At 39.0% G+C, this 9960-nt stretch overlaps 1 protein-coding gene across 1 annotated transcript in view; it reads right to left on the reverse strand.

Annotated features, from left to right (window-relative positions):
* myo6a (myosin VIa) overlaps positions 1-9960 on the reverse strand; it is a 161390-nt gene that overhangs the window by 34346 nt on the left and 117084 nt on the right. Inside the window, exons 24-27 of the mRNA XM_053336497.1 lie at positions 9854-9944; positions 7174-7324; positions 4447-4655; positions 837-915 (exon numbers count right to left, since the gene is read on the reverse strand). Coding sequence (XP_053192472.1) covers positions 837-915; positions 4447-4655; positions 7174-7324; positions 9854-9944 — 530 coding nt within the window. The remainder of the gene's footprint in view (positions 1-836; positions 916-4446; positions 4656-7173; positions 7325-9853; positions 9945-9960) is intronic.

Raw genomic sequence — 9960 nt, forward strand, 5'->3', positions numbered from 1 at the left:
GAGGATAGTTTTGTGGTAATTCAAAGGTCTGGATTAAAGTTAAGGGTTAAGATAAGAGCTAGAATTGGGTTAAAGTCAGAATAACAGTTACAGTAATGCAGAGATCAACTTTTAGACAACAAATTCTGCAATTTAGACCAAATTTGGAGATGAAAATTCTTCAAAATCAGAGACTTTATGATCTACTTCTTTCAGTAATTTTCTGATTACAGTGTATTTTTTGCTTATTTCTGCTCTAATACCAAGAAAACCAACATAAAGATGAAGCCCACTGCATACAATAAGGACATTTTTATCTCAGCAGCTCTCTAAATAGTTTTAAAATAAAGTAAAAAACTTACCTCTTCACTTTAGCCTTTTATTAGCTAGTCTTCTCTACACTGATCCATTACTGAACTTCTTACATGTTGTATTTTACTTGATTTTTATTTTGCATTCATTCTATTTTTTAGCTACTTTTACTGTACTATTTTTTTTACTGTACTATTTTTTTACTATTACTATTACTATGTTTAGTTTCTTTTACTTTGCTCTTTCTTTTTTTATGCTCTATGCTTTATGCTCCTTTTAGGCCCTTTTAATGTGAAGCACTTCTATGTGTATGACATTTATTTTGTAGTAAAGCCCTCTGAGCTGCATTCCCTGTATGAAAGGTGCTGTTATAATACAGTTATGATGATTATGATGGTTACAGGCTTTGAAGAGTGTTTCAGTTTGTTTCGGTCATTTTGCAATTTTGTACTTAAAGCAGCCGTATATAAATCCATCAAAGAATCTCAAAAAAAGCTAAAACACACAAAGGCCAACAGAGGTTTTCTGTCATGCGCGACACCCACCTGCATCTTCCTCTCCTCCTCCTCCCTCCGCTTCCTCTCCTCCTCTTCGTGCTTCCTCTTCAGCTCCATCTCTGCTTTCCTGGTTGGAGGGAGAGAGAAACAGAGGAGTGAGTGGAGGATGAGTGGAGCAGGAAGATAAAAAGACAGGAGTGATAAAGAAAATAAATGATAGTGGGGGGAAAGACAGACGGACAAAGACATTGATTAAGAGAAGAAGAGAAAAAGAGACGTATTGTGAAGCAGTGAGAGAGAATACATTTAAGAGACAGGAGACATAAAAACAAACAGTGATGGAGGCAGAAAGGTAAACAGTGAGATTATTAAGGTGAATATATCTATTTCTATATCTCATACTGACTGTGAAAATGTAAATCTTTCTATTTCCACACTAGTTAAATTTATTTAGGTGATTGACAGACATAACTTAACACTTCATAACATTGAAAGTAAGTTTAAAAAGTTAAAGAACAACATTATTATTCATTTGCAGTCGTGTTTCTGTCCACCCGCTGAATGTAAGTCCCAATATTCACTCTCTTTTAGCTCTGATTTTGCTCCTTACCAACTCCTGAGGGAAATATTAGCTGCTAAATGCTCCATTATTTTCACCAGCAGGTCTTTAATTTTCTCTGTCGGCTGTTTTCTGGTGCTGCACAGTGGGTGAACCAGACAGTAAATGTGCCATAAAACTAAAACTGGATGCTAAAAGAGATTAAAAAGTTTCAGAGGTGCAGAATTGGGTCATTTTTCAGTTTTTTTTACTATGAGCCAAACCTTTCACAACGCGACTCGTTATTTTATCCATTGTTTAAAGTCACAAACGTTTATCTTTCTGCTTGTTATTATTATTATATTAATTTTGGTGATGTAAAAGGGGGGCGGCTGTGGCTCAGGAGGTGGAGCAGGTCCTCCATTAACTGCAGTGTTGGCATTTCAATCCCAAACCTTTCCTGTCAAAGTGTCTTTAAGCAATACACTGAACCCAAAGTTGCTTTCATTGGTCAGGCCTCCACCTTGCATAGGAGCTCTGCCACCATTACTGTGTTTAAATAGGTGAATGAGAGGCATTTGTCCTTTAAGGTAAAAATGATACTTGAGGGCAAGTGCATGTTTTTGACCACTGAAAAAAAACATTCAATTATCATGCAAAACTGTACTTTTATATATTTTAAAACATGTCTGGAGGGGAAATATTGACTACTAGGCAGCTTTAACATTAACTATTAACAATGGATTTGGTCAATTTCTCCTTCTTCTTTGTATTTTATTGTGCTATGGACAACCCATGAGCTGTCTTTAATAAAATCTGAATTAAATTGAACTGTATTGGTTTAAAAGTGTAAGGGTTAGAGTTGTGTCTGTTTCCGTTGCTCTTAACCCTCGTGCCGTCCTCCCGGGTCAAATTGACCCTGTCTGTTTTGACTGTTCCTTCCTTCCTTCCTTCCTTCCTTCCTTCCTTTCCTTCCATCTTTCCTATGTCCTTCCTTCCTCCCTCCTACCTTCCTCTCTTCCTTCTTTTCTTTCCTCCCTCCCTCCTTTCCTTCCTTCCTTCCCTCCTACCTTCCTCCTTTCCTTCCATCTTCCTCTCTTCCATCCATACTTCCTTCCTTCTTTCTTCCTCCCTCCCTTCCTTCCTTCCATTCTTCCTTCATCCCTTCCATTCTTCCTTCCTCCTTTCCTCCCTTCCTTCCTTCATCCCTTCCATTCTTCCTTCCTCCTTTCCTCCCTTCCTTCCTTCCTTTCTTCCTTCCTTCCTTGACTCGAGGACAACAGGAGGGTTAAACAGCTATTTATTGTCTTGCACTTTGCCTTTTTTTATTTTGTTTGTGTGCTCACAAGAAAACTGCCAGAGCACTAAAGCTCTGACATCTGCTCTCCTTAGAACGAGCTGCTTGTTTTCATCAGTCATCGAGGAATAAAAGGTTATTCTGCTGCCACTGCAACACATTTTAAATAGGAACATCGGCTTCAGCGGATGCCGGAAAGAAAGGAAAAACATCACACTCTGTATAGTCACAGTGTTTGAGGAATTGAGTCTGCTGGGAGACAGACGGGGCTTTTAATGCATCCTTATGAATAATATTTGGATTAAACGTCCACATGATCTATGATGCGAAGGGAAATCCTATAAAACCAGGCATTTTCCAGTGTCGGTGACTTCATCCGATGTCCTGTTGTCATGACCTTCACGTGAATCTTGGGAGCTCTCGGGGAAAGTGGGTCATAAAATTTGGGGCTGTCGTCTCTAATGTCTCATATTAGCGGGCAGTGGTTTGTGACGAACACAGTGGCCCCCTCATCAGTCCTCCTAAAGGACGATGATAGGGGTCAAAGCTGAGTGAGGAATGGGTCTGCCATGATCTGGGCAGGGAAGGAAATTTTCTGTGTAGCGCTTGACGGATTCAAAACTACACTGGTCAGAAGACATAGATATAAGATATAAGATAAGAGAAAATATTGCAGAAGACAGATATTCTTCATCTTTACAAGTTTCCTCTATGATCCTGCAGCTCTGCACACACACACATACGAGGATGTGGAAGCTGCCTGGGTTTTATTTTTCAAGTCACATCCAACTTTACAGCTCTTTCTAGTAAAAGTTAAAGAATAAACTGACTACATGCGCTATAAAAATACCAATTTATATTCATATATTCATACAGTACCAGCTTGAACACAATTCCCATTGTCTCCAATGACAAAGTTTGTCCAAACTTTTGACTGGTACTGTAAGGAAAGTTAAAAAATTGTTAGGACTTTCACTAAATGCTCAACCTTTAAAAAAAACATAACACTTGTGTTTTTCAAGGGTTTTTTACGGGTCAATGTTTTTTTTTGTGGTGTAACCATGACAACTTTGTACCAAATAATTAGTCTTGCTTAAAAACTTAAAACTTAAAAACACCATATCAACTCATTTGGCATGATCTTATATTATAACTTTTTATATTAAATAAAGGTAATGGTATACAATTGTTCTAATTATCACATTTAATTTCTTCTTTTTTTTTAATGAAGTAATTATTTGTATAAGTACACTTAAATACACTGTAGGTGGATCAAATATTTAATACTCTTCTTTAATTTTATGTATTTTTTTTATATTATTTTCATATTATTCATTTATTTAATTTATTTTTTTTATTTAATTTAATAGACTTTTAAATTAAATTAAATTATTTTTTGTGTGTTACATTACTATGTATGTATGAAAAGTGTAGAAATAAAGTGTTTTAATGACAGAAACCTGAGAAGTGAAGCTTATTTCTACATAAATAGTGAATCACACTGAACGAGAGCATCAACTAAATAGAGAAAATGTAAACGACCCAGCTTGTTAACACTTTATGACTTCTGTAAAAATAAATCCTTTTGGAGCAGCAATCTCATTACGTAAATCTCTATTAGCACCTTTAAAAATGTGTGGACACGGAGCATTTCTAAGTTAAAAGTGGCTTTCGCTGGGTCAAAACAACTTTAACGAGTGCCTCTTATTTTTTATTTTTGTTACGTGATGGAAAAACAAAAATGTTTCACCAAGGCCTCGGTTAAGTGTCTAAAAATGTAAAAAAGTACTCCAACCTAAACCTAAACCCCCCCTCCCACTTACAGACGCCTGTCCTCTTCATCCTGCTTGCGCTGCTGTTCTTCCTCCTCCCTCCTCTTCTTCTCTCTCTCCATCTCCTCCTGGATGCGTCGCAGCCGTTCCCGCTCCTCCTCCTCCTTCTTCTTGTTCTGCATGGCGGTCAGCAGCTGCTCCGACCGGGTCACCAGAGCCTGGTTCTCGTGGTCGATGTCGAGGCGGGACATGATGGTATTCTAATGGACACAAGAGAAGAGAGCTGATTTATAATGATGATGTTTCTGGGCAACTGGAGTTTATTTAAATAAAGATCCAGGCTAATACATCTTATAAAAGCACATAATGGCATAAATAAGGCTTTCGATTGACCTGACCTTTAACCTCTGTGAACTTCAGCTTACCTAACACTAGGCTGTTTATTTCAGTTTTAATTTTCAGGCTGGATATCCATTTTATTTCCCCCTCTATTTTTGGCTCTTATAATTGTGGTCATTCCGCAGTATCTCATTTACTTTAATCAATCTAGAACACAGCTTACTGTAGCCAAAACCAGAACATCCTGAACATTTTCATATTTTTGGCATTAGCTAGAGATTTTGGGGAACTATAATAAATCATACGGGTTAATATCCTGTTCTGATGTAATGGATAACATCAGCCAAATTCTTGAAAAACACCCAGAACACCATAGCAACCACCTAGCAACCCACCCCAATACCTGCCCATTACCTCATGATACATGGCCAAAAAATCTGAATGAATTAGTCAAGCAGCAATAATTAGCTGAGTATTTTAGGGTAGTAAACTGAATATTTAGATTTTGGACAGCTGCTCAGACAAAATATAGCATTTGAAGATTTTTCAGCTCCAATAAATTATGAAACTAATCATTAGTCACAGCCCTAATGTGGATGTATAATTTAGTTTACATTTGGTCTGGCTGTGGGCTTTTTTTTAATGGTTTCCTGTGAAGGGAACTTCCTCCTAGAAACACCTTAGCAATCATAATGTTTATAGCTGAACATGGTCCCAATAAACAAATTACTACTACTACCTCAAACATCTTATTGAAGCCTGATCTTTCAAACACACATAAAATCTCTTATGCATACAAAAGAGTAGTAAACTATACATAAGTAAACATGCAATCATGTATGCATGCAAACACCCCGTCAAAGTTGACCTGACAGCATGCAATCCAAAAAGTCAAAGGACCTCAGAGCCACTGACAGAAAACATCAGACTTTAACATTTCCGCTGGTCCTCACAAAAGCTTAAAAACCCCTTTGAGAGCAACAGGTTCCTCTCAGTCCACTGCTACTGTGTGTCAGCCGTCATCAGAGCGCGATCTGACGGCTGACACAGACACGCTGGGCGGCGGTGTAAACCTGAGGAGGCAAACGTGTTAATGTCTCGTGGCAGATGAATATTCATATGCATCTGCTGTCAACGCAACCTTTTCCCTGCGACTGGCAGTTACTCTACTCGACAATGCTGCGGGGCGGAGTTTGACGTGACAGGAGCGTCTCACTTGGAGTCCCTTCATCAGCGTTTGTCCTTCTTACGGCGACATTTACTGTGGCGAGACCTCGGGCCAACCTCTATCACTCCTCTCCGGTAAGAAAGTGAGAATTTATAGAAACCAAAAGAGAAGAACAATCTACGTAGGATATTTAAGATTCATGACATTCATAGCGAAGATTATCTAAAAAGAAAGCAAACAATTTAATCCTGTTCAAAAGCAAATATTATGATAATGAGAAGAAGAATCCTGACAATCTATCAGTTTGGGTAAATATATCTGAATAATACACCCCATCTATCTTTTTATCTATTCACATGACAAGTTATCTATACTGTATGCAAATGTAAAGAACACCATCTGTGAACTTATCTAGTGGAGCTGGCACCGAAGGCGTCCTCCATCCATCAAACTGCACCAGAATGTGGTTTAATTTAATGCTGTCCATCATTACTCAAGAGTAGGTGGTACACTAGTCAAAAATGGTGGGTACTCTATTTTTTGAAACTGAACTCTTTCAGTGTCAGTGTCTGTCACATAGACTGCATAAAAGAAATGGACGTAACATCCGTGACGTCACCCATTGGTTTGTGGACTGCTGCTCGGAAGCCAATAGTTTTGAATCTGGGCAGCGCCATCTTGAACCTTTCATGTGCATGCTGGGAAAAATAAAAACACGGATTCTACTTATATGGGCATGAGGCGGGGGCATGGGCGGAGCCATGAGCGGAGTGAGGAGGTTGCGATAGGTTGCAAAGGCTGGATCTCGAGGACATTGGACAATCAACCTGTCAATCACGACGTAGCCACGCCCTAATGCATACCCTGCTTTATTGTCTAATATAAAATCAGGGAGGTCAAAATTTCACAAATGAACATCATACTGCATTGAAGAAGGCTTTAAACTAGCGATTGAGACCATAAACACATTTTGAAAACGTTTACTGAGGTTAGAAATCAAGTGAGAAGTTCTCCATTGACTTGTATTGAGATGGAAGTCTTTTTGACACCAAAACGGTCGCCCCCTGGTGGCCTTTTGCTAGAATGCAATTCTAAGTTACTTCCGCATTGGCCTCATTTCAGAGGACCAGAACTCCCCGCCTGGTCTGTCAGAGCAGACAGCACCACAATGAGCTCTCACTGAAGGATACGGCAGAATTTAGGCATCACAGTTGACTGGAAAGCTTCAATAGCAGAGATAAGATCTAGGTCACGCTCTCCATCTCACCCACCTTGATTTTGATCATCAGGGCATTGATAGCGCCGTCCAGATCCTGGACCTGCTTGCTCATCTCCTGTTTGCCCTCCTTCAGCCCGGCCACCACCTCGTTGAAGCGGTCGATCCTCATCTTCAGCTTACGCACCTTCACCAAGCCGTCGATTCTGAACCACAAACACGAAACAGAGGAAGGAAATAACATGAACGTTTGCTTTGAGGGTTTTTGTACTTCAGAGGGGGTCAGGTGGTATTTGAAGTATTGAAGATTGAAATTTAGGAACTAAAATTAAAAAAAGAAAGCAAGCACACGGTTTCATAATAGTATTCTTCTAAATTATACATTTTTTTCCAGGTGATATTTGGTCTGTGGCTGCTCCTTCAATGCCAGGATGTATCTTGCATCTCTTGTGTGTTTTGCTTATGTTTTAGATAAACGAAATTACTTGGTTAGTGTTAGTTAGTGTCAATCAGAAAGAGGAGAAATGTGAAGGAAATGTGAAGTTCAACATTGTGCTTCAATACCAGCCAGGGACTTTTATTTTATGCCATACCCTTGTTTCCTGTCTGCCTTTCTGCTAACTACTGTTCTAAATAAAAGCAAAAAAAACACCTTGAATAAATGAATAAGTGTAAGAAAACAAGATGAGAAATGGCATTATTGAATTTGTCTCAATAAGTACATGTTGAAGGTTACGTTAGAACAATAAGATCCTGACCGATTCTGTCACTGCTCATTAATAATACATATACCGCAGTAAACCAAGCATATACACAACATACTGTAGATACACAATCATTTATCTAACTTTACTGTTATTGATGTGGAAATTTAAGGAGAAAAAAAAACAGCAGGGTTCAAACATACAAAAAAAAAGTGTTTCTAACTCATGAACAGAGAGGGAAATGGCATCAGTCAGCAGTTAAATGCAGCTAATCGTTCACCTACCAATCACTTTGTCAGGCAATAAAGCTTTATCTACTCCACCTGCTCTGTTGGAGAGTTGACAAATTACTTGTACAATTATCTAAATCACGATTTTGGTTTCCACACTTAATCTAAATGTTTAAAAGTTCATGCTATAGTGTATCAAATCAGAAGTGAACAGTTTGTCCCGTCACAATAAAGGTTTATGCTGTTTATGCTCTGTGCTGCAGAGGTGTGAACTTAAATCATGTGACTCAAACTGAAGAATCGAATCAGAAGACTCCTGACTTCACTTGGACTTCAGGTTTTTTTGACTTTGGATGATTTGATAATCTCCCAAAACTGAAATATTTAATTGGTTTAACTTTTAGTCCATGAAAAAGTTTCCAAAAACTTTCATAATTTCATATGTTTTGTTTGACTTACAATCCAAAACATGTTGCATATGTCAAAGAAAGGCAGAAACTCGTCAATTTAGAAGCTGGAATTAAAACTTCATTTGTTAATTGGTAGTTGATTAATTGTTGCAGCTGTAACCTGATAATTTTTATATTGAATTGTTATGAAATTATATCAATAAAATAAAAACAAAGAACAATAATTATTTATCTAAATGTACTTTACTACCGGTTAACAATTTAAATAAATAAGAGTGATTAATAACAAATTTATGTCTTAAAACACAAAGTTTAGGACTTGGTCTTAGACTCAGGACTTAAAGCTTATTTGTGACTTTCAAAACAATATAATTATCCCCACTTTTAGCTCTGATTGATGTAAATTGCCTCCTTATTTCATGATTGTCGCCCATGTCGCTGCTCTATAAATCTCAATCTCGGCCCAAACTCCGCCCTCGTCATTAAAACACCACCCAGCTCAGCTACTGTAATCACACACTTCACCTCATCAGCTGCACACTCAAACACAATCACACGGCATATTAGTGTGACCCAGCAGGCTGCCAGATCAGAATAAAACACCCTGCTGGGAAAAAAGAAAAAGAAAAGAAGAAGAAGAAGAAGAAAAAACAAATCACCACCCACCCCACCCCCTCCCCTGTCATCAAATATTGGAGGTAATAAGCAGAGCTGCACGTGTCGCCTGGCGACTGACACTGCCGAGCTGTGAAAGTGGCAGATAATGAAGAAGAAGAGGAGGAGAAAGATGAGGACGATGGAGCGAGGGAGGAAGTGGAAGGAGCAAGGAATAAAGGCAGGAAAAAAGGAGATGAGTTTAATGAGGAAGGATGGAAAAGAGGGAATGAGGAAAGGGAGGCGAGATAATGAACAGAGGGAAGTGGGAGATGAAAACTGAGTTGGAGGACAATGAGCAACAAGGACGAAAGGAGGGAGAGATCCAGGAGAGAGGCAGAGAGTAGAAGATGATGGAGAGGGAGAAAGTGAAAGAACACAGAGGACAGGGAGGAGGAGGAGTAAAAAGAGGAGAAGGTGGAGAAAGGGATGGAAAAATGTACTGTAGGAGCAGAGGGAGGAGAGAGTAGAGAGGGAGGAGGATAAGAGCATAGAGAGAAGATGGGAGAGGGAGGACAGAGAAAGGTAGAGAAGAAGGAGGGAGGGAGAGAGGAAGGAAGGAAGGAAGGGAGGAAGGAAGGAATGAATGCAGGAATGAATCCAAGAACGAAGGCAGGAAGGAAGGAAGGCAGAAAAGAAGGAAAACAGGAAGGAGGGAATGCAGGAATACAGGAAGGAAGGGAGGAAGGAAGAAATCAACAAATGCAGGAAGAAAGGAAAGAAGGAGGGAAACCCACCGAGGTTTGTGCTTCCTCTTGCAGAGCCACATCCGAACCGTCTTCTGCATCTTGATACAGGCGCTGGTCCGGTACAAGATCTTGTTCTTCACTGTGAGAGACAGAAA

This window comes from Scomber japonicus, chromosome 17 (assembly GCF_027409825.1).
Source record: "Scomber japonicus isolate fScoJap1 chromosome 17, fScoJap1.pri, whole genome shotgun sequence".
Taxonomy (NCBI): domain Eukaryota; kingdom Metazoa; phylum Chordata; class Actinopteri; order Scombriformes; family Scombridae; genus Scomber; species Scomber japonicus.